The following is a 27,947-nucleotide window of genomic DNA, read 5'->3' as shown; positions in this document are numbered from 1 at the left end:
GTCATCTAGTCCACTCCTGTCAGGGTTCCCGCCCCACTCTGAACTCTAGGGTACAGATGTGGGGACCCGCATGAAAGACCCCCTAAGCTTATTTCTACCAGCTTAGGTTAAAACTTCCCCAAGGCACAAATTCTTCCTTGTCCTTGAAACGGTATTGCTGCCACCACCAAGTGAATTAGACAAAAATTTAGGAAAAGGACCACTTGAGTTCCTGTTTCCCCAAAATATCCCCCCCAAGCCCCTTCACCCCCTTTCCTGGGGAGGCTTGAGAGTAAACAAGGTGAGCACAGACCAGCCTCTTGGGTTTTAGGATACTAAAAACCAATCAGGTTCTTAAAAGCAGAACTTTATTATAAAGAAAAAGTAAAAGAGTACCTCTGTAAAATCAAGATGGAAGGTAATTTTATAGGGTAATCAGATTCAAAACACAGAGGATTCCCCTCTAGGCAAAACTTTAAAGGTACCAAAAAAAAAAACAAAAAACAAAAAAAAACAACCAAACAAACCAGGAATAAACCTCCCTCTTAGCCTAGGGAAAATTCACAAGCTAAAAGGAAGAATCTAATGTATTTTCTTCCTATTACTTACAATTTGTAATCTTAGATGCTTAGATCAGGTTGGGCTTTAGGAGATGCATTTTCCCTGCCCTGGTTCCTCGTTGTCCTGGAGAGAACAGAAAGAAAAACGAAACAAAAACCTTCCCCCACAGATTTGAAAGTATCTTCTCCCCTTATTGGTCCTTTTGGTCAGGTGCCAACCAGGTTATCTGAGCTTCTTAACCCTTTACAGGTAAAGGAGGGATTTTATGATACCCTTAGCTGTATGTTTATGACAACTCCCCTGCACTCATGGCAGGACTAAATATTATCTAGACCATCCTTGACAGGTGTTCGTCTAACCTGATCTTAAAAATCTCCAATGATGGAGATTCCACAACCTCTCTGGGCAATTTATTCCAGTGCTTAACCACTTTGACAGTTAGGAAGTTTTTCCTAATGTCCAACCTAAACCTCCCTTGCTGCAATTTAAGCCCATTGCTTCTTGTCCTAACCTCAGAAGTTAACGAGAATAATTCTCCTCATGCCTTTTTGTAACAACCTTTTATGTACTTGATACTGGCTCCCGTGACCAATGTGTTGCACCTAGGAACACTGAGTACCAGGAAGGCCCTGTAATACTTGGTCGATGACTTGCGGCCAAATAGAAGGTGCTATTCCAAACACAAGCCTCTTATATGGAACTAAGCCCTGGTGTGTGTTAATCATTAGCTACGTCTTATCAGTCCCTGTTTCCAGATCAGCCTTGCCCTAGCCTGTCTTGGAGAAATGCTTCCCATCAGGTGATAAGGCAAATACAAGTCTACTTGTCCTTTACAAACCAAAATGGTGGACAATAAACCATATTAAACACCATTACCAAGTATGTCATAATTTGACTGGGGTGGAACTCACACACTGTGCACTTCCCGCAGTGAGTCTGCTATAGGCAAAGGATACTAAGCCACATGCAATACTGGGTTAATGGTAATCTTAACCACCATCAATGTGAACATCCCCCTTCCTTTTCATTGCTGTCACTATAGGGGTGTGCCATTTAACCTTGGATACAATTCCGGAGTCCTGACAATGTTGCAGGTCTGCCTCTACCTTTGGCTGTTTTGCAAAATAATCTGCTATAGTGGAAGCTGATAATGGCTGCCATCAATTGGGTCTTCAGTCTACAGACAATGACAGATCTGGTTAAAGCCAATAGTGGGGCTAAGCAGTCTTCTTTCAGGTGGAAGTGGAAGGAGCAATTAAGCCCTCTTGTATAGTGAGATCTTAAAACAACATAAGCCACCATCCAAGACAATGGTCTGCATGGTAAGAACAGATTAGAAGCTAAGCCATGTGGGCTGAAGGGTTCCCTAAGTGCAAATACGAGGGCTAGGGGATGGTTTGGCAAGCTGTGGGTATGTGCTAGAGCTGAGAAAGCTAGCAGGCAGGGAGAGAGTCATGAGTTTGGTCCTGACAGGCAGCAAAGAGACAGAGCTCTTTGGGCACAGGAAACACTGGAGATACAGGCATGGGGATTTCTGTGTAAGGAAACTGCCTGATGCTGTTTGTTCTTACTGCATTCAGGGAAACAGGACTGGCTGTCCATTCTTTGTAAACAAAGAGGATTGCACCAAAGAAATACCTGACTGGTTCCTCCTCCTAAGGGAAAGAGCCCTGCTTGTCCCCAAATACTGGCTGACCATGCAGGCAGAAGGGGAAGCAGTGATGGAGGAGCGATGCGACTTTTAGGAGTTGCTGTCTCCTCAAGCACAATTGTGACTTCTCAAAGGTTGTGATTCCACCCTGAAGCCAACAGCTGCCTCTTCCAAAAGTTCAGCTTCATTTTTGCTTGGGGCTGGAATTTGGGTGGGGTTTGTTTTTTCTTAAATCTGCAGACATTTTATGCCTTGCCCGGGCGGTTGAATTTCTTTCAGCCATTCTCTAACCACCTTGTAATTTTGGGAGGCATTGAGGCAGCACGCTGATGTGGACCTGGATAGATACAGCACAAGACAAGCATATGGCTGCCCTTCTCTATGGGGCTCATCTGTGCACTGGTGTAGGCTCTCCTATCTAAGTTAGTGGGGCAGCAGCTGCTCACATTTCCCCAGGAACACGATGGCCTCCCATGGTTACAGTTGGGGAGATCTTGCTGGGTCCTTGACCTGCTAGCAGCTTGGAGAATTTTGCATGAAGACAGGCCAGCAGGTGATAGAGGACTAGGATGCCGGTGGAAGGGAAGGGGTAAGAGCTACATTGCTTGGGGCATTTAAAATTGGCCTGGACAAAGGCTTTGCAGAATCAAGCCTGCCTTGTCCAAGGAGAACAGCACCTCATGATGGGGAGAACTCCTCCAGAATCACACCTTTGGGTCAGGGGGCCTCAGGCCCAGGCAAATGTAGACAGGAGGGCTGGCCAGAATGCAGAGAGGAAGGTTAGAAATGATCAGGGGTTGGAAGGGCTGACCTAAAAGGTAGGAGGAAAGGAAGGGAATTGGCAGGGGCTTGTCTGAACAATGGCGGAAAAAGAAGGCGATGCCATCTGCAAGTATCCAAAGGGTGGACGCAGCTGGGAGGAGAGGAAGTGCTCTAGCAGGAGCACCAGGGCGTTAACTAGCAGCGAGTTAAGGAAAGGAAACCTTAGGCTGAATCTCAGGAAAAGCTTGCTGGCAGCGAGATTGCTGAGGCTGCAGAATCCTCTCCCCAGAGAACGGGGGGAGCCTTGGAGACTGGGACAGTTACTGTTTATACCATGGTAGCACTCAGAGGCAGAGACCAGGGCCAACGCGGTGCTTGTGCTGTACGTATGCAGAGTGACCAACAGAGCCTGCCCCAAAAAGCTTATGTCCTTCACTAGGAGGGTAGTGAAACACTGGAGCGCATTACCTAGGGTGGTGGTGGAATCTCCTTCCTTAGAAGTTTTTAAGGTCAGGCTTGACAAAGCTCTGGCTGGGATGATTTAGTTGGGGATTGGTCCTGCTTTGAGCAGGGGGTTAGACTAGATGACCTCCTGAGGTCCCTTCCAACCCTGATATTCTATGATAGATCAGAGGTGGGCAAACTACGGCCTGCAGGCCACAGCCAGCCCCCGGGACCAGCCTGGCCTATGAGCTCCTGGCTGGGGAGGCTAGGCCCCAGCTGCTCTCCTGCTGTCCCCCCTCCCCCGCAGCCATGCTGCCACATGGGGAGCATGGCTTGCACCCGCCCACCTCCCAGGCTTTCCAATAAGCCAGTCTTGCCACTCTGAGCGGCATGGTAAGGGGGCAGGGGGTTAGATAAGGGGGCAGGAGGTCCCGGGGGGTGGTCAGGGAACAGGGGGCAGTTGGATGGGACAGAGGTTTTGGGCGGGGGGGGCAGTCAGGGGACAGGGGGCAGTTGGATAGGCATTGGAATCCCAGGGGGCCTGTCAGAGGGCAGGGGTGTGGATAGGGGGCAAGGCAGTCAGGGAACAGGGAGCACAGGAGGGGGTGGATGGGGCGTGAGATCCCAGGGGGGCAGTTAGGGGCAGGAGCCCCAGGACGGTCAGGGAACAAGGAGCAGGGGGGTTGGATAGGTTGGGGTTTCTGAGGGGGGCAGTCAGGGGCAGGGGCCGGGGCCATCCTGTTTGGGGAGGCACAGCCTTCCCTACCCCGTCCTCCATACAGTTTTGTAACCCCAATGAGGCCCTCGGGCCAAAAAGTTTGCCCACCCCTGTTCTAGATGGACAAGACAGAGGTGCAGGGAGGGGAAGGAATTGCTTAAGATCACCCAGGTGGTCAGGGGTGGAGCCAGCAACAGAACCCAAATCTCCTGAGTCCCAGGACAGCCTCTGCCTGCTGGACCCCCGCCCTGTATCACTTGAGAGAGGACTGGACATATTTACCTCACATGCTGCCTTCTTAGTGTCGTCTTCCCTCCCCCTTTTAACTGCTATCACCTGCTTCATTGACAGTTCAGCACAGCTGTGTCGTTCTCGGTGCTGACTGGTTTGATTTTCAGAATCTCTGCGATGGAGCAACGATGAACCACCTGGTTGAGGGCCACGTTGGAACCCTCTGCACCTTCTCTTGGGGGGCAGGAGCCTTTTTTTGAATTAAAGAAAATTGGGGAGGAGCCACAAAGCTCTGGACAATACTCAGCAAGGGCCAATCCTGTCCTGGTCCTTGCAGAGCTATGGATGGACCGGATGGGATTTAACAGCTTTTCCATCATTAGCAACCAGGGTTATTCTGTAAAGACCAATTCTGCTATCTTGTGCATTTTCCCATCCCCATGTGATCTATTGTCCAGTTCTTCACCCAGACTGCGTTTAACTGCCACCAGCCCTGGGCCTCACACCCTTTCCCCTGGGGAGATGAAGCTGATTATCTAAGAGAAATCTAACAGCTATTCAGCCTGGATGTTCCCTGGCTCAGTCTCCCTTCAAGCCAGTGGCCCAAATCAAAGCCTTCCTGTTCCACAGTTTATCGGCTGTCCTTGAGCTGTGATTCTCTACACATGGCATCCTGTCCCGAACGGGGCAGCACTGATAAAGTGCAGGAGTCGCCTCCAAGCTCCCTCCTTCTGCATGGAGGCTGGTGGCAGATGCAGCAGTTGCATTGTCAGGGAAGGGCCTTGTGCCAAATTCAGCCAGTTTCTCTCTGAATGACACCCAGGTCCCTGGCTGTGGCTAGCTTGAAAAGGCCTGGGGTAAATGGCAGCCAGGTGCTTCACTGATAAGGGAACTCAGGAGTAGAAAGGGAGCAGGGACCATCTGGTAAGCACTTCTCAGTCAGGAGACTTCTGGTGCAGCCCTGGCTCTGTCCCTGCTTGGCTGGGTGACCTTAGGCAACTCCCTTCCTGCTTCTGTGCCTCAGTTTCCCATCAGCACAATAAAGGTGATGATTCCGCACACCCCTGTGGAGGGGTGTCTCCATTCATGTGTGCAGAGATCCTCCCGTAGGAGGAGCCATAGAAGGGCAAAGTATGACAGTGAGACAGGGCTTCTGTCCCTCTGCTCCACAGGCCTCACCTAACTCCTGACTGTGTGCATGGCACTTGGTTTGTGATGGAGAAAGAGCACCATGTTTACACGCTATTACAGCACAAGCACCGAACGTTTATACTGGGCACGCTCCTGAGAGATCCCAGAGTATACCACTGGCTAGCTGCAGGGATCGCTCACCGACCTGGGACATGCAGCCACCTCTTGGGAGGAACATGACAGCCACCTTGCAGCAGGGAACGGAACCAGAAAAGATGCTGGGGAGCATTCGTGATAACTAGGTTGACCACACATGGTCAATGGCCCTTGCTTATGCATGGCAGCTGAAGACAGCAGCCCCAACAGCACAGCACCCCCTAGCACTCCGCCAGTGTAGCACCAAGTCAGAGTGGCACACCACCTACTGAATCATTGACACTTCTGTCAGCAAAAGCCAACTCTTCCGGTCTCAAGCCAGCATGGCCCTATATAGTCTGATGGGCTCAGTACTGGAGGTGGCCTGACCACAGATAGTCTTGTAGCCCAGTAAGGTGTCTGATCTCATCACATGAGTATTCATGCACTCTGGGAAATGTAAGACACTGAACAGGACTGGCTTAAAACCAGGGGGATGTCATTAAGATTCTTCTTTTCCCAACATGCAGGCTGTTTGGGGCAAGTTCCCAAACAGGCCACAAAAGCAGGGGGTGTCTGATGTGGAGCCCAAGGCTCAGCAATGGGCTTAACTATGCTCTTCACTACCTTGTCAAGACTTGACTGCTTCCTACTGCAATCTCCGCCTCCTCCCCCTCAGCTCAGTTAATAGGGTGAGCAGCTTCTTGTGAGCCCAGAGCTTGGGATGAGTAACCTCTCCTCATTGCTAGGCTGGGAAAGTCAGCAGATCTCCCATAGAGTACACTGCCAAAGCTCCAGACTTCCAAAGGCAGCTGGGACTGCCCCCAAATGGTGGTGGTGGGGTGTTATAATAGCTGACTGATCATACTTCCTTTTCAGCCCTAGCAAGCACATACAGCCCCCTTGGACCTCCCCTATGTACAGTGGTCTCATGGAGAATGCGAGTTGCAGTTTTATACGGTACTAACACCAACAGAAGCTGCAGGAACCCAAGGCACCCTGAGACAGGAATTGGCATTATAGAGGTTGCAGGAGTGTCTGAGAGCCACAGTCATGGGTCAGGACCTCATTGTGCTAAGCGCTGCACAAACAGAACAAGAAGGTGCGCCCTGCCCCAGAGAGCTGACGAGGTGATGGGCCCACGCCCAAAGTTCTGATTCAGCTGTCCATCCATCACTGCTGAACATGCTAATTGCTGATCTAAATATCCCCACCCATCTCTGTGGCTGGGCCTTGACATTGGCTCAAAGGAATGGGATGCAACAGTCCAGTCACTGGTAATCAAAGCTCAGGAAACCAGTTTATCCCATTACAGGTAGAGGATAGCTATTTTCTTAGGAATTTGGGAAAGCCAGTAAGGGAGGCTCAGTCAAAGCTGTGGAAAAGCAACTGGCCAAACAAAGCCAAGGGACTCTAATGGTACGTCTACATCTACAGTGCATTGAAAGATCCATTCCCAGCATATTTGGCCTGGGTCAACTGACTCTGGCTTAGGGGCTATAAAATTGCAATGTAGACAGTCGACTCACGCTGGAGCCTGGGCTTCAAGAGACCACCGGGAGGGGAGGGGGGGGCTGGGTCACAGAGACACCATGAGGCCCAAATATCTACACTGCAATTTGCAGGCCCAAAGTCTGAGCCCTGTGAGCCTGGATCAGTGGATCTAAGCTCTAGGTCTCTGTGCCATGAGGTTTTTATTGCAGTGTAGACCTATCCTCTGGTAGCTAAGGTCCTGCCTAGCCTCCTCCCTTGCAGGACTCCTCCCATCTCCCCAGCAGGGGCTGTTGGGATACTAGAGGGGCACACACATCTTTGATCACACACAGGTTTCTAGAAGCCTGAAATTAATACAGCAAGATTCAGGGAAAGAGGAGCCTAGCTGCAGAGGTTCTTCCGGTTTTGGGTGCTCAGTATGAGAAGCCTGGAGACTGATTCCTCCCCTGCTCCAGAGGTACTGACCACCTCTGGGGTGGGGGAGGAATCAGTCTACACCCAAAAATGGAAGCATCCAAGATTCATGCCCACTTCTCTGCAAACCATAGGGCAGATGTAAGGGGCAGTTACTCTTTATGAGGAGCACTGCATGGGTTCACAGTGGCCAATAAGGTTTGCTCCATTCACACCCAAAGAGATCATTTTTCTCACCAGCAACACTGCTCACTCTCAGATCTTAGTTTGAATTACTCCTCTGTTCTTAGACGTCGGCCTTCTAGCTCATCTCCTGTTAAAGATTTTGCAATCGGGGCTCAGCTGACCTTTGGACAGGGCAGAAGGGAATTCAGCTCGCTCTGCAGCCAGAAGAGAAGCTAGCACTCGTGGAGTCAAAGAAGTGTCATTTGCCCAGATACAGTTTTCAGACCACTACCGCACTCTGCTCAACTGCTTGGAGAGATGAGCTCTGGTGGCCCCAGCAGGCAAACACGGACCGGTCTTGTCAAATTTCACCAATCAAGGCAAAGCTCTCACCAGTGGGTGAAATACCACTGAAGACAGCAAAAGCTGAACAAATCGCTCATTGTCTGGGATGGCCGCAAAGCCCAGCACACGCTCAAAAATGTGAATTGCAGCCTGGATGGCTTAAATCTCTGAGCTAGATCAGGACACAGCAGTATAAGGATGCACAGCTGCATGCTTCAAAAGCAACTGGATGCCGCCCTCATCTGGGCAGCAGCTGGAATGACAGTTATTCGTAGTGCCTGCGTGACCCTAATATCCAGAGCTCTTGGAACACAGAATGTTGAACGGTGGGGAATCAGTCATTTCACTGGGTGATGCAAGTTTAGAAAGGAGAAGGTTGCTGAGCTCTGGAAGATTAGTTTCCAAGCAGGTAGGGCCCTTTCTAGGTCACTGGTCCAAATGCAGGGAAGGTGAGTGTTAGCGACTGAAGGCCTTTCTGAATTTAGCTTGGGGGGCGGGGGGAAGTGTGTGTGTCTGTCCCTGGCTGAATGTTGGAGTCAGAATCACAAAGAACATGCCTGGCCCTGACCAACTTGGGCTCATCTGAAAAGCCAAAGTCCAAACAAAGCTGAACTCCCTGCTCTTCACCGTGTCTATTTACATTCCACGCTCTTTGGGGCAGGGATCGTCTCTTGCAGCACCAGTACCTAGCACTGTGGGACCCCCATCTCTCGGTTGAGGCTACCATAACACACACCATTTCTCAGCCAGGGCAAGACTGATGGGGACGAGGGGGGTTAACCGCCCTGCTGCCAGCTGGAGGGATCTGCTCTGTAGAGAAACAAGAGGACTAGTCTTCTGGGCTATGAATCCAGCTGCCTCCATGATCAGCACTCCATTCGCTCTAACCCAGGAGAGACGGCCGAGGTTGAGCAGATCATCCACTCACATCTGTTTGCAGTTCACAGCCAGGCATGTAGCCTAACCCAATTCCCACTGAAAGCCCATGGAGTCTTTCCAATTGCTTCAGCAGCAGCAGGACCAGAACCCCACTAAGCATTATTTACCTGGACAGTTGCTAGGAAGTCCAATGCTAATCCGATGCGTGTCTCTCCCCAACATTAACTGCTCCTGTTTGAGCTTTCTTTTGGAAAGCTGTACCCCATTATCCTACTATGTCCTTGGGGCAGCACCTCGCCTGTAAATTATTCCTCCCGTTTTGTAGGCTACTATTTCACATCCTTCCCCCAAGCTACACATGTATGCCGGATCACGGCTCTTGTCAATTCTCCTAAGGCTGCTGGCCAAGGACCAGCGGTCTGCCATTCCTGACAGATATCTCAGCCTGAAGACATGTCAGTATGGCTCTTTAGTCTCAATCTGCGGTTGTGGGTTCAGCCCTGGTGCAGATCCTGCTAGTGGGTGCTGTGCTTCAGTTAGGCTGTTAAACGGGGTTGTCTCTACAGCCAAGCTCTGCTGGGAGCCAAAAATCTCATGAATCTGAAGAGCCAAAGAATTTCAGCATCCTGGCCAACATTTTCCTCCCCCACCTCAGAATGCCCAAGAGCCAGGACTTTAAATGGCTGCTTGCTTTGCCTACAGAAGAAGTGACTAAAATTTTCCATGATCAAGAGCCACATACATTCAAATTGGAGCCTGTAGCTGCCTTTTCTTTAATGCAATGGTGGGGATGACAGACCACAACAGAGGTCACTCAGGTCAAGAGAGAGCCTGTGGGCTGGAAGTCACAGCATTAAACAGAGCAGTAAAGGCTACATAGTTCTATGACAGACAATAGAGCAAGCTTGGGCTATACTATGGAACTTCCCGGAATGTAACTTGGTATGCCCCAGGCATACATGGGCACTGCTGTGATGGGAAGCCAACTCTCTGAAAGTTACACAGAGCTTGGGACACTGAATTCACAATGGTCACACCCATCGAGTCTTCTCTGTTTTTGTTGGTTTCAGAGACAGAGTTCTCCGTTTTCAATTTCAGGGTCAAATCTTTAACAAACAGAACTTCTCTCCCAACTATACAAGGCATCTGAGTTAAATAGGTGTTAAGAAAAGAAAAACTTGGGTAGTCTAAACAAGAGCCACATCCCCTTTTAATTACGTTTTACGATCATGAAGCCCTAATCTTACCCAGTTCTCCAGTCATCTGGAAAAAACAGGATAGGAAGAACCTGAATTGCTTATGTAAGAAAAGTCACAGGAGTTCCCATTCCAATTAGCAGCTTTAAGCCATTTCAATTTCCCCCTCCCAAGCCACATCTCAACAAGCAATGCTGGAAGCAGCTTGTCCTTCCAGCAACTGCTGCTTCCCAGATGCTTGCACATCATCCAGCCAAGACTGCTGACAAGATTTTCACTATGTCAGTCACTCATTAGAACTTTCATCAATGGCTCATTTTCTTTTAGGGATCAGGCCTGTGCTAAGGAAATGATGAGTGCCGTGGTACAGCAGGAAACAATTTATAAGCCATTTGGCTGTTCGGGTAAGGGGAAGAGAGAAAGCAGGATGCAGCGTAGAAAGCGAGACAATGTTTATTTTAACATACAGTGTTATTGGGATCAAAGGCCACCCATGTGAGGCAAGCTCCTGGAATAGCTCCACACTCAGTTTTGAGACACTTCTTGGACCACTAAGTCCATTGATCAACTGACCTGTCAGTCTCTTGAGTGACTGCTGAAGATGTGGTTCTAGATTTATTTTCTAACCCACAGTGGTGCTCTGTCAGACCAATGAGTATGTTCAGTGTAAGTTATTTTTTAGGGCATGTCTAACACTAGAAAATTCTTCCATTTTAACTCTAATCAATATAGCTAAAGCCGCAAACTCAGGCTATATCTACACTAGGAGCACTTTCCTAGTATAGAAACATACCACAGTACACTAAACCAGCTAAGCCCTCCTAGTGTGGCTGCAGCTTACATCAGCAAAGCTGAATGTTGTACCTGTAAAGTAAAATCAACCCCAAGAATGAAATACATTAGTTAGAGGGCAGCTATGTTGGTATAACCGTATCTACGCTAGGGACTTTTGCTGGCATAGCGATGTTGGTCAGGGAACACCTCTTCCCAGCCTTGACACAGCTGGGCCAACAGAAATCTGTAGCACAGACCTGGTCCTAGTGTGGATGCATTCATAATGGCATAAGAGTACTTATACTGGCATAACTTATTTCAGGCCAAGAAGCAGAACTAACTATACTGGTATAAGGCACCTTTATACCTAGAGCCATGCGCAGATACATCCAATCCACAAAAATGATCTGTGGACTTCAATCACCCTGACATCTGCTGGGAAAGCAATACAGCAGTGCACAGACAATCCAGGAAGTTTTTGAAAGTGTTGGGGACAACTTCCAGGTGCAGCTACTGGAGGAACCAACCAGGGGCCGTTCTCCTCTTGACCTGCTGCTTACAAACAGGGAAGAATTGGTAGAAGTAGAAGTAGGTGGCAACATGGGTAGCCATGACTATGAGGATGGTTGAGTTCAGGATCCTCACAAAAGGAAGAAAGGAGAGTAGCAAAATATGGATCCTGGATTTCATAAAAGCAGACTGACTCCCTTAGGAAACTGATGGCCAGGATCCCCTGGGAGGCTAATACGAGGGGGAAAGGAGCCCAGGAAAGCTGGCTGTATTTTAAAGAAGCCTCATTGAGGCTGCAGGAACAAACCATCCCGATGTGCAGAAAGAATAGCAAATATGGCATGCGATCAGCTTGGCTTAACAGTGAAATCTTCGGTGAGCTTAAACACAAAAAGGAAGCTTACAAGAAGTGGAAATTTGGACACATGACTAGGGAGAAGTATAAAAATACTGCTCGAACATGCAGGGGTGTAATCAGGAAGGTCAAAACAACTGGAGTTGCAGCTCGCAAGGGATATGAAGGTAACAAGAAGGGTTTCTACAGGTATTTTAGCAACAAGAAAAAGGTCAGGGAAAGTGTGGGACCCTTAATGAATGGGGGAGGCAACCTAGCAACAGATGGTGTGGAAAAAGCTGAAGTACTCAATGCTTTTTTGGCCTCAATCTTCACAGACAAGGTCAGCTCCCACACTGCTGTCCTGGGCAACACAGTATGGGGAGGAGGTGAGCAGCCCTCAGTGGTGAAAGAACAAGTTAAGGACTATTTAGAAAAACTGGACATGCACAATTCCAGGGGTCCAGATCTAAGGTATCTGAGGGTGCTGAGTGAATTGGCTGATGTGATTGCAGAGTGATTGGCCATTATCTTTGAAAACTCATGATGACTGGGAGAGGTCCCGGACAACTGGAAAAAGGCAAATATAGTGCCCATCTTTAAAAAAGATAAGAGGGAGAACCTGGGGAACTACAGACGCACGTCAACCCCTGGAAAAAAATCATGGAGCAGGTCCTCAAGGAAACTATTTTGAAGCACTTGGAGGAGAGGAAGGTGATCAGAAACAGTCAGCATGGATTCACCAAGGGAAAGTCATGCCTGACCAACCTGATTGCCTTCTATGATGAGATAACTGGCTCTGTAGATATAGGGAAAGCAGTGGACGTGATATATCTTGACTTTAGCAAAGCTTTTGATATGGTCTCCCACAGTATTCTTGCCAGTAAGTTAAAGTATGAATTGGATGAATGGACTAGAAGGTAGACAGAACGCTGGCTAGATTGTTGGGCTCAATGGGTAGTGATCAACCGCTCAATAGTTGACAGCCAGTATCAAGTGGAGTGCCCCAAGTGTTGGTCCTGGTTTTGTTCATCTTTATTAATGATCTGAATGATGGGATGGATTGCACTCTCAGCAAGTTCTCAGATGACACTAAGCTGGGGGGAAAGCTATACGCTGGAGGGTAGGGATAGGGTCCAGAGTGACCTAGACAAATTGGAGGATTGGGCCAAAAGAACTCTGATGAGGTTCAACAAGGATGAGAGCAGAGTCCTGCACTTAGGATGAAAGAATCCCATGCACTGCTACAGGCCAGGGACCGACTGGCTAAGGAGCAGTTCAGCAGAAAAGGACCTGGGGATTACAGTGAATGAGAAGCTGGATATGAGTCAGCAGTGTGCCCTTGTTGCCAAGAAGGCTAATGGCATATTGGGCTGCATTAGTAGGAGCATTGCCAGCAGATCGAGAGAAGTGATTATTCCCCTCTATTCGGCACTGGTGAGGCCACATCTGGAGTAGTGTGTCCAGTTTTGGGCCCCCCCACTACAGAAAGTATGTGGACAAATTGGAGGGAGTCCAGCGGAGGGCAACAAAAATGATCGGGGGCTGGGGCACATGACTTATGAGGAGAAGCTGAAGGAACTGGGCTTGTTTAGTCTGCAGAAGAGAAGAGTGAGGGGGGATTTGATAGCAGCCGTCAATTATCTGAAGGGGAGGTTCCAAAGAGGATGGAGCTCAGCTTTTCTCAGTGGTGGTTGATGACAGAACAAGGAGTAATGGTCTCAAGTTGCAGTGGGGGAGGTCTAGGTTGGATATTAAGAAACACTATTTCACTAGGAAGGTGGTGAAGAACTGGAATGGGTTACCTAGGGAGGTGGTGGACTCTCCATCCTTAGAGGTTTTTAGCTGCTATAGATTGGATCACAGTCAGCAACTACTTCAAATTTTTACTTTGCTCCAACACCAATTTCGTCCTCAGCATGAGTGCATGCAGATAGACCTGCCCAAGACTTTGTGGTTTTGCAGTGCCTGTGCATGAGAGGTCACAGAAAAGTCATGAGACGCCATCCTTGAGTTTGACAATTTGAGTGGTTTGCATCTAAAAATCTCTTTAACCAGAGCTTTTGAAACTCTAGGGAATTTTTTTTTTCCAATCCCAAATCTGTAATTTAAAAGAAAGTTATACTTGGAGGTTGTTCCAATCCCAAGTCAAAAGTGGGAATCAAACCAAGGCTCCTGTCTGAACCCGCCCAAAAAAATCATGGAACACCATAATCTTTGCCAACACCACATTGTTCACTTGACTGGTGTGTTCTACCCCTTTCCCTCCACCCTGTGTGTCTGTCTCATCTAGATTACAAACTCTTTGGGCAAGGAACTGCCTCCTGTTAGGTGTTTTTACAGCTCCTGGCACAATTCTTGATTGGTCCTTAGGCACTATGTAAATAAACGTGATTGATGATCATCAGAATTCCAGTTGCAACTACAACTGTGGTGTCAGGGCCAACAAATTTTTAATTCTTACTACATTAATCCTTGCAAATCAATAAAGGATTTGCCCATTTGCTTCTCTGGTACCTGCAAGGGGATCACTCACATCTTAGGACCTCAAGATCACAACCAAGACCATAATGATGTAAATAAACTTCAACACTACATAATCCAAGCTTCAGCACTTAGATAGCCCCCCAAGGGTAACTGTTCATGTGTTCAATACCACAGACTGCATCCACACATGGCACTTGAACAACCTATGTAGCAATAATGTGAGGTGTAAGCATGTTGAGGTACCACATGCCTGTTATTTCAAGTGGAGTGGGGTGATTAGAAGCATTCACTGTGCTGCGGGAGTCTAAAGAGCAGCTGTGCTTAGCTTTGCCTCTTCCCACCCCACACATCAGTTGAAAACAGTTGTGTAATTAAAGGGGATAAGCCTGATCAGCTGGAGACAAATTCTTAATTTTGTAAATAGACTCCACAGACAGATTCCGAAGCCACTACAGCTGTTCTATTTACGAATCTGTTTATAAACACCACAGCTTGGTGGCTTTCACTTACTACCACAAAACAGATGGCACAAAACACCATGTTTTAGAGACATTGATTCAGATCCTGAGGTGGATGTAAGCAGACAGATGTGTCCCCCTCAGGCAAGCCTATTTCTGGGCACAATTCAGAAGAGTTTTTTCCTTGTGTCAGTACAACTGAAGGGGAGAGAGAATAAGGTAAGGCCCGTGAGTAGAACTAGGGGGGTTGCTACAGGGGTGGCAACATCTGTATGGGTAAAGCTTGCATGGCAAGTTCACACTATGTTAGCTCTAACATGTCCTGTCTGTCCATTACATACAGAGGCAGTAAGACCAGTTACTAAATCACCCTCCAAAAATAAGACAGCCATTGAACTTTTGGGATCTACAAATAGTTTTATTGAAATTTAACAAAATTAGACAGATGCACTCAAAGGCAGAGGATGAAGGATCAAAAATATTGTACATGTTTAAATTGGAAACTCCTATCCATTCGCTAGAGGAGCTGTAAATGTAGTGTTGATGGGTACAATTCTACACATCCACACTTGAAAGCACAAAGTCGCACAGAAAGAAGTAGTAAAAAAATTGAAAAGAAACCAAGTGGATTTTTTTTGCTTGCTCCAACAATATAGTGGACATAGATACTATTTACAATTGCCTTCACATTTTAAATATCCCTTCAGCAGTTCCCAAGGGTCCTCCTCATCCCATCTGTGTAGGCTAAAGGGGACCGGCACTACTAGGAAATAGGATTGGGGGAGAGAAAGGCTGGGATTCTAGAATCCATGCAGATTGCACAGCTTCAACCCCAGTGGGCTAACCAGCCTAGAAAGAAGTGGGTCAGGAAGAGGGGTAGGAAGCCTGCTGCTTTAGAAGTAGGGTGGAATGAGCCCTTCCCTGGGGGAAGACTCTGATTGGATTACTCAGGATGTGTGAAGAGAGGGAGTTTCCCCCACAGGCTGTCTCAGAGCATTTAAAGGACAGTGAAAATGGGTATAGGTTACTCATGGTGCTTTGCTGAGCGAAGGGTGCTCTGGTCACCTCTCCCTATTCAGAAGCAAGGAGGCCAGTAAAAGAACATGAGAGGGCTAAGCTACTACGTTAGGGCCAGATGTGAGACCCAGACACTGTACTCTGCACACAATGGTATGTTTGCACTGTAATTTGATACCACATCTGGCCTGTGCCCACTGACTTGGGCTCAGGGGCTATTTAATTGTGGTGTAGACTTTCAGGCTCGGACCTTCAGACCTCACAGGGTCCTTGAGCCTGAACCTGAAAGTTAACACTGCACTTAAACAGCCCCTTAACCCAAGCCCTGTGAGCCCAAGTCAGCTGGCACAGGCCAGCCACAGGTTTTTAATTGCAGCGTAGAGATACCCAGAGCATTTCAGACTTGGCTGGGCACCTCAAGAGTGTTACTCACTGTGCAGTGGACAACCCCTTCCTGTTCCCAAGCACAGAAATGGTTTGCCAAGGTGAAGATGTGCTACACAAACCCCCATACAAAGGGGAGAGCATGGCTTCCTCTGTGAAAGCCATTCAACAAGCTCTGCCAGATGCACGTCTCCCAGCCAGCCCTGCTTGCTGCTATGAAACACACCATCTCCTTCCAGAGTCAAGCCCTTCATCCCTGCTGCTTGTGGTGTGCAGATGGTTTCTGGGAATCACAGAAGGGGGAGCTCAGCCTACTCAGAAGGACTAATTCCCCTTCCTACCCTCTTTTATACGAGTTGGAAGCATCTTGCCTTTCCCTTCATACAGAGTCTTCCCCAAAAGACCTAGCTCACCATTCAGCTCACTGATTTCTGACCAACTCTTGGCATGAAGCATGTTTAACTAATGGCCGGCTCCACCTGGCACAGCCCATGACACTACCCTAGACCAGCTTGGCATTCAGAACACAGATCTAACCCTGCTGCCCCAAACCTGCCCAGCACAAGGATGAGGAGCCTGTTCCTGAATTTGCAAACACAGGTACCACACCCCACACCAAAGCACATGGGAGGTGATGCCCTACCATCCTCTGCTCCAGGGGACATATGGGGGGAATAAGATACTGGCAAGCGATTCTCATTTCTACAGAAACCATCTCCCTCCCCATGCACTTTCCTCCATACCAAACACCTCCTCATTTCCCGTGCTAGATTCCACCTACCACTCAGGACCTAACCAATACTGCTCTACACTCAGGAGGCGGCCAGTGGCCTCCTGCAGTCTCTTGCCTCCATCAAGAGAAGCCAGAGGAGGGTTCCCAGCCCAAGTTGCCTCCTACACACACCCCACAAGCAGCAGCAAGAGCGTAGTTTTCAGAGCTAGGTCTCCCCATATCAGCAGGGGTCCAGGGTTGAGTCAGCCTCACATAGCTTGATCCATTTCTTTGTTGGAGATGGTGTCCTCCAGCCCAGCTCAGCCACCAGAGATATGCCTGTTTCAAGGAGATCTGCGAGCCTTGGTCTGAGATGAACCCAAGTCACCTGCCATAGAATGGCTGGTGCAAACAAGAGACACTTTAATAGGATATTTTTTAAGAGCGACTTTTCCAAGTAGGTGGAAGAACACTGATCTAGAAGAAAATGCTCAGCATCACAATGTAAAAGTGCTCTCTGCTGGAGCTATCAAAGCACTCTACCTGTGAAAACCAACTTCCATTCCGGGGGAGAGCAGAACCTGTGGTCCCTCGGTGCTGTAGTTTCACTCCAACCACTACAGAGAGCAACTGGGGAACAAGGCCGAATCTGAGAGCCAGCATTACTATTGCTAACTACCAGACCTCTATCAGAATGCCATGCAGCCCCTAGAACTGTTCTCAGGGGTGTGGAGAGAGATACATCCAATACAGACACACAGATACTGCTACAACTTTGCAGCAGCAGCTTAAATTAAACATCGAGGTAGCAAATGTCTGAAGTGCTCAGAAAGTAAATTACATGCTCTGGAAGGGGAAACAAGATGTCTCTAATAAGCTGACAGCTGTGGGAGCCACATCTCGATCCAGTTTTAAAGCTTCACAGGAGTTCTTGGAGGGGTAGGTAGTGGTAAGGATCCCTGACATCCTGCTTGTGCACAGCGACTCTCCCCATTCTCATGTAACCCGGAACCGAGAGACCATGACTTCTAGCGTTTAGGATGGGGGTAGTCTCACCCCAGCTCAGCAGCAGCCAGCCAGCACTCAATCCTTCAAATGAGGAAGCAGGCATGAAGTGGCAGACGCATCAATGCACAGTTTCAGGACTGCCACCATGAGTCTAGCTGGAAGAGGGGGCCGCCCCAATAGCCATGTGTTTCTTTATCAAGTTGGGTGGGGAAGAGAGAACCTTCCATTAAAGTGCATTGCATTCCCTCTTGTCCCCATAGGGAGAAAGAAAGAGAGGAATGGGTGCAGTGGAAGAACCCAGGCTTCATATCTCAGGGAGATTTCCAAGTCAGGAGGGGGCTAACACCAACTGCTTTAGAGGGTAAAAGCTGACCCTTCATTCCAGCCTTGGCTCTATCACAGCTACACACAGCTAGGGCATGCTGGCGGCACTAGGGCACAACTGATCAACATATGAAAGTTACCCAGAACCACATTCTGAGCGGGACTGAGCCCCAAAATAAACGCTATGGCTAATACAAGAGTTCACACCTTGTACTCCACACTCCAACACATCAGATTCAGGAGAGAGAAGAACACCACTCATCAGGAGTGCAGCCTGGTCCCACCAAGGCAGACGCATGCTAATGGATGGCAAGCTAAGCCCTGCTGTGCGAATCCTAACTGCAAAGCTGTGTGGGTTAACATGGACTGCCAGCCCAGTCACTCAGCTCTGAGGACTGCTGCTGCTTCCAGCAGCATCCACTGATCTTGCTGCAAAGATCGGACTGTTTGCTCTGCACAGCACCACCACTGGCCAATGGGATTTTCGGAGAGGTCTTAACACCAACAGCTGAGCAGGGGTATCTAGAGCCACTGGAAAGGATTCTGGGGACTAGAACTACATCGCTAGGAAGTACAAAATAACGCTGCGCACAGGAGGAGTCTGTATAAAAGAGGAAACTGAGGTCTGATGCAATGAAATCTGGTCTCCTACCTTCCCGAGAAGCGCTACTCTGTTTCAGTGGGGATCTCGAGATTAGCTCCACCTCAGACCACCCCATTTACCCTCCATTCCCAGACCAACCTGGGGACAGCACAGCATAACCAACCCCCCACCCCCAAGGATAAACTACACCACTACCCTTTTATTCATCACCACTTTGTAGGGAAGGGGCATTAGGGGTCTGCCCCAAGCCCCACAGAGGTGAATTAACTGACCTCAACTCTATCTGGGGCAGGTACCTGAGAAGCAGGGATTTTGTTCGGCAAGAGATGCAGGATGGCTCTCCCTTTAAAACCTCAAACACAAGTGTCATGGGCAGTTCAGTGATCCATCCAAACATCCGATGGCAGCCATGAGAAGGATTTCAATCTTCTGACTCAGTCGAGGGTATTGTTAAGCATGTTGCTAAACAAGGTCACATGTCTTGTCTGACTTGTGAAGAGATTCCTAGCCAATTCTATTCCAGGTAACTAGCCAATTCTGCACCACCCCATCTCTTCCTCCTCCTCCAGGAAAGAGGAGCTCCAAAGTCAAGAGTGCGTACGTCTGTGCTGGCAGTCCATTGTGGTTCAGGAACACAAGGCAGCCTTGTGTGGTTACTTTACATTAGGTATGGTAAGGCTGGGCAGGTTGGGTGCACTGACGGCACACAACAGCAGCTCACGCTCCCCCTGCAGCTCAGACCTCGCAGATGATAACGGGGAAGTCCACATGAATGCGAGGGTGCTCCAGTTTCACTATACCCTGAAAAAAGAGCAAGGAGGGTAGAAAGGCAGGGGAGACACTGGTCAGAGCAGAGTCCTAAGAAAATGCCTGCAAACAAAGGTCCCATGCTCTGCAAGTCACAGCAAATGGAGGCAGACAATAGAGCTTATGTCCCAGTCCAGTTCTTAATGGACAAGAGTCCATTAAACCATCACAACTGAGCTGTTGGTTGACACTGAGCACCAGACAGGCAAAACAGACTGGATGTGCTGCTAGAAGTAGCCCCTAAAAGTCAGACTAAGGTGCTCAGATCCTACGACGCTGAGCACGATGGGTCTGAACGACAATAGCATGAGAGTGGGGGTGGGGAAGCAGCTCAGCCTGTCGCTGTCCGCATTCCACCTGATCCATGACTAGAAGGTCATCAGCTTCCAGGGCTATTAGTCTGGCACCTTTAATTTAAAAGTCATTTAAAAGACTGGAAAAGAAAGGACTAAGTGACCGAATAGAAGAAAAGATCAAAGACCCTTGTGCACAAGCAAGCTTTCTGGCCAAGGAGTGATAGATACTGTGAACGTAACAAGCATGTGTGTCAACTAAAGCAGAACTCTAAACTTTAATCATTTAATGTGCTTTGGTGTGAATATTCTTCCATTACAAACATATCAGAAAGCAAAGTAGCTTCAGGGTCTATAGGCAAAGGATGTGTGCGCTAATGGGTTTTATGCTCTGGTTTCACAAAGGGATCAGAACTAGGTTGAACCAGGGCAATCCTCACTAGACATACGAGAGGCTGGGAATGTGCTCTAGTGTTTAGACTGGGAAGAGAAGTCATTTCACCCTTTATGCTTACATTTCTTCACCTGCAGTACAGTGACAATGCTTCTTTGAAATGAACTGGTTAGTTTGTGTTTGCAAGGCTTCTGGACGGCCAGAACTATAAGGCGCTAGCGAAGGACAAAGGCCTATTTCAACGATGACAAAAACTGAGAAAGTTTTATTACATTTAATAAAAGATCTGTATTTTCTGGAGAACAGCCACATTTTCTGTAGGAGACTAATACAAAAAAAGGAACTAGGGAACGTCTTGACCTGTGACCTCGCAATTAATGGGTCTTGCATGGTTCATGACAACGTGGACAAGTTTGTCACATGGCAGCTGCTGCTAGAAAGTGGCACCAGCTCATATGGATACCTGGGTATAGCGTGAATGCAACAAGTTTATTTTGCCAAATAAACAAGACCTTCATAACAACATATAAAAGCCTTGGAACAGATGAGAATTCCTGTGGCCATTGCTAGCAGGGGCCATAGAAATCAAGGATTCATCCGTACTCATTGCTATATCAGTCCCATCAGAAAGCCACAGCTAGGCGGAGTTTATTTTTAGTGCTCATGAAAGGTGCCAGCCCAACAGTCCTGGAGAATGAGGTCCCCTGTCCATAAAACAAATACAGCACACGTAGTGGTGGTAGAAACTGCATCCTGTCTATGTGCCTCACTCCACCATCCAAATGGATCCCCTCAAGGAGCAAAAGGGGAGCTTGCTTCCCACAGCCCATTCAGCCTCTCTCCTGAGTACGCCAACAATGTCATCAATTAGTGGCAACTGTGCAATATGGACAGCTGCCCACTAGAAGCTGGACTGAGACCCCAGCCCCCCCAAACTCATCTCACAGTAGCCACTGAATTGCTGTCAGATGGCGACAACACTCCCATTTCACTGACCTAGAGACAGTACTGCTGTGTTTGCATGAAGTCTGCTCTACCCTAACATCTGCTTCAGAACTTCTCAATTTTAAACCCCTGAAAACTAGTCAAATCATAACCAATACCCCACATTTAGAACCTCTGGTCCCCTGGTTCCTTCCTATATCTGACTCTTCCCCTCCATCCCCTGATTTATTCTTTTGTTTGATTTTAGGACTGTTTGTTATATTGTTCCTTTTACAGTTTATAATAAAAGATAACTTCAAGGACCTGAGCAGAGGGTTTGAAAATGAAGGGGTTTTATATCAATGCTGAGTGTTAATACTGTAAATCACAGAACAGGGAGTCAATGTTCATTTTTAAGGTCAGACTGTTGGCTTCAGAAAGCAGGAACTTCCTGACAAGTGTATCATGCTAATTGGCTTCCCTGACCTCACTGTGATGGTTCACTAGGTCACAGTTTGAATTTTGTTCCAGACTGGCACCATCAAGTGGCTCCATGGGGTATACCAATGTCAGAGCTTCCCTGTGTTTGCCGTCTAGAAATTAGTGTTTAAAACGGTCCAGTTACTTAATATTTGTTTCTCTCACCCTGTCAGTGAGAGGTAGGGGGTTGAACCAGGCACTTAATCATGCAGGATTTTCAGAACACCCCCATACATAGGTGCCCTCTACTCAATCTTATGATTTCTGCTTTGGAACAAGGAGGCCTGGGCACAAGGGTGGGAGTGGGATACCTACCCTTCCCTTCGGGAGCTTTGAACAGAAAGCAAAATCTGGGCAAAAGGTTTCCATGTACTGTTGAAAGCCGTTGTCCCATAGGCATATCTAGTCAGGATTGCAGTGAGCTACCACTAGACTTCCAGGGGATGAGCCCTGGCACAAATCTCAGGTGCTCCATGGGTAAGAGAGCACAAAGGAACCCAGGCATCCTGCATAGCACGTTAATACATTACCGGTCGAGTCCCCACAAGGGTCACTTTTGTTTCTGAGCATGTTACCTGAGGTATCAGGTTCTTGCGGATCCTTTTTAGTTTGGTGCACTGTGACGTTTCACTCCATATTCTTTATGAAAATATGCTTATGATATGATTGACATAACAAATGTACTTTATGTAAGATGGGTCTTGTAAGGTATCTTTGGAAAGGTTAAAATTTACTTAATGTGATTATCCAATTTGTAAGCCTGCATCATTTCTGTATCTGAAGTTAGGAATATTGACTATGTATCTGTATTTCAACTATGCTACTCTGCTAACACTTCAGGTACAACAATGGAAAAGCCAGACTGGGCTGATGACCCATTAGCGAGGACAATGGACTGTGAAAAGGCTTGGCCTTCCTGAGGATGTTCCATACTGCCACTGACTCATGGACTCTGTGATACTACACAGTCAGGTGGTCTTGTTACCTGATACTAAATATTACCTGGGACTTCTTTTAATATTCCACTGGAAGGAAAGTGGGGTCAAGTTTGGGAAATAAAGAATTCACGCCTTATGTAACCCTATTTAAGGGTGGAGAGAAAGGGAAATGGGACTCCTCTCCATGGCCTGTCTGCCCAAGACGAAAGACTGCAAAAGCCACCTGAAGGGAAGGAGTCCAGACTGAAGAGAAATATAACTGGAACTCTGAACCACAGAAACTTTGCAACCAGCCTAAAACAACATTTAGGGTAAGAAATTACATTTTGTAACCTGTTTCTTAAGTATATTGAGCCCAGCTTGTGTATTGTGTTTTATTTGGTCAGTAATCTGCTGTGTTCTATCTATTATTTCTTGCATTCACTTAAAATTCACCTTTTGTAGTTAATAAACTTATTTCTTGTTTATAATATAACCCACTTTATGTAATTTCTAACGAGGGGGGCAAGAAGTTGTGCATATCTCCCTCCACATTGAGGGAGGGGGCACATTTCATAAAACCTTTGGGTTTGTACCCTTTAAAGGGAGTGGGCACCACAGTGTTGGGATAAGCCTCTAAGGCTAAATCTTTCCAGAGCGGATCTCCATCTCTCTGTGCAGCTGGGTGTGGCCCTGCCTGTGTGCTTGATTGGAAGAGGCTTGTGAGCCTAGCCCAGCAAGGCCAGGTAAAGGGAACCCAGGCTGGCAGAATAGGCTGATTCAGTGGCATCCCAGCACATCAGATGACACTTCAAAGGGCCCAAACCTGTCATAGTAGGGTCACTTTTGTTTCTGAGCACGTTACCTGAGGTATCAGGTTCTTGTGGATCCTTTTCAGTTTGGCGCGCCTCCTCCCATTCTTGGTGACAATTGTCTCCTCATAGAATTCATGGGCGAGATCCCCATCCTCATCATAATACATGGAGCTGCAGAGGAATGAGGAGAGGAGCACATAAGAGACCAGGAGGACTGGCCATCAATGATCCCTACCCAAACATTTTGGGAAGAGGGCAGGAGTGGGCTGGCAGACATCAGCTGTTTTGGACATTACACACTGGAGAGGGCTGGGCACCATGGAACTGGAAAATGGGATATAGAACCTGTCAGCTTGGGTCAGCAGCCAAGAGTCATTTCCATCTGACAGCTGTTCAGCAGCTGCGAAACAAGGAGTTGGCCTCAGTGCAGTATCTAGCAGGACAGAAATCCGCATCATAAAGCCACTCAGCAACTGGCATTAAATACATACAGTACTCAGATTTCAATGGAAGTGCCAGCAGCTGCTGTGTAGGCAGATCAGCCTACCCCGAGGTTGCACAGTCAGGCTCAGTGGAGTGGTAAGGGACTAAATCGACCATGAAGATTGCAGTCCCTCCTTCACAGGGGCCTGGCCAAACCAGGGGTGAGAGGGGAGAGAGAAGAAGCTGGAGCTACTGCTCCCATTCTGTATACAGAGATAAGGTTCGCTATCAACTCACACAGTCGGAAAGTTGGTTTTGTACAGAAGCAATTATAAGCAGTTCAACACAGACCAATGGAGCCATGGTAAATCAAAACCAATCACGCTTCCCAGCTCTGATTCCATGCACACGCTGGTAGATCTGTAGCACTCAAGGGTACAACGGCCACCAGAACAGTTTCACTCTTGGACAAGCAAGCTCAAGTTGTTGCCAAGCTAGAGAGCTATTCAGCACAAAGGGTACAAGGCCATTTTTAACTACAAGATCAAGTCTTACGTTCACTGCTCAAACACACCTAGTTTTAAGTTAAAAGAGAGCACCCTTGGATCAGGCATGAAATAGGAACCATGAACTAAGCTCACTAAATGGGGACCCTGCAGTTCAAGAGCACTCTCGCCTACCCCAAGAGAGACTGCTGCAGTTAAAGGGGAAAATAAGTCACTAGATGACTTCAGGATTTCTTGTGGGAAGAGGGGAATTCCGTCTAATCTATTCAGTGCCTGGCTTATCTGCTAGCAATGGAGCTAATCAAGGCACACAGATGGTGGGTTTTGTGATGTAAACACCTCTTCACTAGGATCCAAAGTGAGATGACCAGTTTATTTCATAGGAATCAAAATCATCAGGTGATAACCAACTTGGGTCACTAATAATGGATCTATATCAGAACCCATGACCTGGTGGTAAAAGGCCCCAGAATCAACTCAGCTATTAACTTCCCCTTGTCCCAGTTTATGATATATTTGAACACCCGGTTCCCTTTCTCTATGGAACTGAACCAATTTTACCATATAGCACTAAGACTGCACTAATGTAAACACCACAGCTCCATGCACACACAGATACTGAGTATACCAAGATTTGTATAGCTGACCCACATGTGCCTGAAGTCCTCCAATGAAACAAACGACAGCTACAGCACTGCCATTTCCCATGCTACACCATCCAATGCTACCCTATCCTTGAAATGAACATAAGATGCAAAAGCAATATTCTGGTACCTCTGAAGAAGCCACACAATTCTTCAAAACAGTGGTGGGATGAAAGAGTAGCACGGCCTCCTTTCTGGACAGAAGCTACATATAAACAAAAAATAAAGGCCCAACTGCAGCCTTTTGGATTGCTGTTGAATTTCCCTGTTTCCACACATTGCAAACCCTGTACCTCCCGACTGGCTTGTGGGCATAAAGAAAGAGAGACACAAGCTACTGATTTAGGCTAGACAAGAGAGGGGTACTGAGACTTTGCCACTTCACAGATAAACATCAGTTATTACACCTTCCTTTATATCCAAGGAAGAGTGGTAGAATTTCAGCTAACCACAGGCAACAGTTTGCCAGGTATGCCGTTTGATTCAGATGCACCTGACGATTCTCCTGTCAAGAAAGGAGGTACACCAGTATGCCAACAGCTAATTAGGAGGAAATGAACCCAAAGCAAAAGTCAAGGATTTTGGCACAATATTAATCACATAATTTAAGAACTGGCAAACAAACAACTTTGTGGTGCACACAGGTCTGACGGAGGCAATCCATTTCAACCCAGTCACTAAGATAAAGGCTTTAGCTACAACTCTGCGTTTACTTCCCGCTCAGCTAACAGTCTGCTAGCTCCCAATAAGACTATGCCCCTGCCAGATTTTCTCCACAGAAGAGTACAAAGGTCAGACAGAATTTTGTTGGCAGGTACAGTCTGCTTCCAAGTTCTTGAAAAAAGACTTGAGGCTTTTCCAGAGGTGAAAAGCCTCAAACAGCTACTGATGGGAAATAACTCCAGATACAGCAATCAGAAAAAAGGACTAACAGGAGCCTCAATCTAAACAGGTGATAGGTCTTGTCCTGCCCCAATGCACAAAGCTTGGTTGGCAGGCAATCAGCAAGATCCCTCAGATTTGCCTCAGTAGGTACAGTCTGTGCTTCTCACTGAAGGAGTAGCTGCTACTGAACACCACTAACTTTGCACACCTAAGTGACTGTATCCTGGTACCTCTACAATTGGGGGGCTATTCCTCACCCCAACTGCAACACCTCATAAGGCAGGAAGCACAGCTCTTCTTGGGCCCCTCATTGTGACCTTGACACGGCTGGGTCACTGGACTCAGTCATTCATTCTTCCTCCCCAAAGGTAAAGTCCCCATCTCCTTGGCCCGACAGTTCTATCTCCTTAAAATCAGATCTGAATAAGAGCTGCAATTAGATGCACTATTTATTTTTAAATAAAAAGGAGACAAATCAAAAGAAATTATATACTCTTATCTGTGCACAGATGCCACAGAGGGGAGCTATGTTACCATGGATTGGGAAACATAAGTTCCAAAGGTTAGTATGAGAAACTACATTCAGAGCCTTTTGTTTTGCCCCTCCCCATTCTTGCCAAGAGCCCTGGGAAGAGTAACATTTCTGTCTTCCCAGAGCTCAGCACCCTCACCCTTTATAGTGAATGCCCCTTATAGGCAAATCCATCCTTCTCCCAGCCTGCTACGTAGGGCTTCAGGGTGCAAATTCTGTATTCAAACTGTACCCTCTAATCACTAAGAAAGTGTGCAACTTTAATGGAGACTGCAGTCGACCCTAGAAGGGCACCACAGAGAATATTCCATGGATATGAACATATGGATCAGCGGTACTTGCAAGCGCCAGGTGTCACTGGGCACTATAAGGCTCCAGCTAAGGCTGCTCAGGGGCACAATGGTGCCCGTCTGGGCCTCAGATTTTCCAGGATGTGACAGTTTATTCACATGTCACAGCACTTTGGTGCAGACCCCAGGATCCCACATGCCCACCAGGACACTGCAAGGGCCACTTTACAGCAGAAGAAGCTCATCTGAATGTGGCCTGGAAGTGAGAAAGGCATCATGCAGGGGGTCAGAGGATCCTGCCTCTTTGCCAGGCTGCACTACCGTATAGCGAACGTGATGTGCAGCCCCCAGCCACCGCCTACCCCAGAGCAACTCGCTCCCTCCAACTCTGACACCTTCCTGCCCCATGGGAAGCTGCTGGCTAACACCTGCTACACTGGAGCCCAAACCATTATACCCCCAACCCCCACAGCAACACACCCCAGGGAAACGAGACCCCTCATCCTATGGGAGCCCACCCCATATCAACCCACTCCCTGCCCCATAGGAAGAGGTCCCCCAGCCCACGGGAGCCCACCCCACAGCAACCCACCCCCTGCCCTACGGAAACTAGGCGCCCGCCCCGCCCCGCCCTTACCCGCGGCGGGTGAAGACGAAGGGGGTGGCGCTACGGCAGCCGCGCGCCCGCGCAAGGGCCTGCTCCCCACCGGGGCCAGCGGCGCCACCCGGCCCGGGGGAGGCGAAGGGCCAGAGGCCGCGGGCCTTGGAGCCGCTGGCGCCCATGCTCAGGGCGGGAGCATGGCCCGGGCGGGCAGGAGCCACCCGGCGCCTTCGCGGAGCCCAGCAACAGAGAGACCCCGCCCCAGTCCACCCTACGACACTTCCGGCCGGGCGAGACGCCCGCCTCACGTGATCAGGGAGAGGGGGTGGGCGGGGAGAGTGCGAGGAGCAGTGCTACCATGTGAGACTCCTCCCCCTCACGTGACGTGACGGGCTGGGGCCGGAGGTAACGGGCTCGAATCCCGGTTCCCGGCCCCGTCCCCCTCCCGCAGCCTCCACCCCGCCCCCTTCGCACACAGCCCCCGTCCCCCTCCCGCCCCCTTCACACAGCCCCCGTCCCCCTCCCGCAGCCTCCGCCCCGCCCCCCTCACACTGTCCCCGTCCCCCTCCCGCAGCCTCCACCCCGCCCCCTTCACACAGCCCCCGTCCCCCTCCCGCAGCCTCCGCCCCGCCCCCCTCACACTGTCCCCGTCCCCCTCCCGCAGCCTCCACCCCGCCCCCTTCACACAGCCCCCGTCCCCCTCCCGCAGCCTCCACCCC

The 27,947-nt window shown here is 48.5% G+C and overlaps 1 protein-coding gene across 3 annotated transcripts; it reads right to left on the bottom strand.

The window, feature by feature from the left end:
* Nucleotides 1-497: 497 nt before the first annotated feature.
* On the bottom strand, nucleotides 498-27,639 carry TUSC2 (tumor suppressor 2, mitochondrial calcium regulator). 3 transcript variants are annotated; one of them, XR_006282582.1, is made up of 4 exons: nucleotides 23,648-24,059; nucleotides 23,398-23,518; nucleotides 19,014-19,518; nucleotides 498-663 (listed from the first exon to the last, which is right to left on the bottom strand). XR_006282582.1 is itself a non-coding variant. In XM_038409283.2 (3 exons), the coding sequence occupies exons 1-3, from the start codon at nucleotides 27,408-27,410 to the stop codon at nucleotides 19,453-19,455; spliced, it is 333 nt and encodes a 110-aa protein (XP_038265211.1). In that variant the 5' UTR covers nucleotides 27,411-27,639; the 3' UTR covers nucleotides 15,066-19,452. The 3 variants fall into 3 exon arrangements, 1 of the variants encoding a protein (XP_038265211.1); XR_006282583.1 differs by lacking the exons at nucleotides 498-663; nucleotides 23,648-24,059 and adding exons at nucleotides 15,066-17,183; nucleotides 27,265-27,630; XM_038409283.2 differs by lacking the exons at nucleotides 498-663; nucleotides 23,648-24,059 and adding an exon at nucleotides 27,265-27,639 and having other exon boundaries at nucleotides 15,066-19,518.
* Between the last annotated feature and the right edge of the window lie 308 nt (nucleotides 27,640-27,947).

This window comes from Dermochelys coriacea, chromosome 7 (genome assembly GCF_009764565.3).
Source record: "Dermochelys coriacea isolate rDerCor1 chromosome 7, rDerCor1.pri.v4, whole genome shotgun sequence".
Classification (NCBI taxonomy): domain Eukaryota; kingdom Metazoa; phylum Chordata; order Testudines; family Dermochelyidae; genus Dermochelys; species Dermochelys coriacea.
The sequence above is the reverse complement of the archived record's forward strand: the minus strand, read 5'-3'. Positions and strand labels throughout refer to the sequence as shown.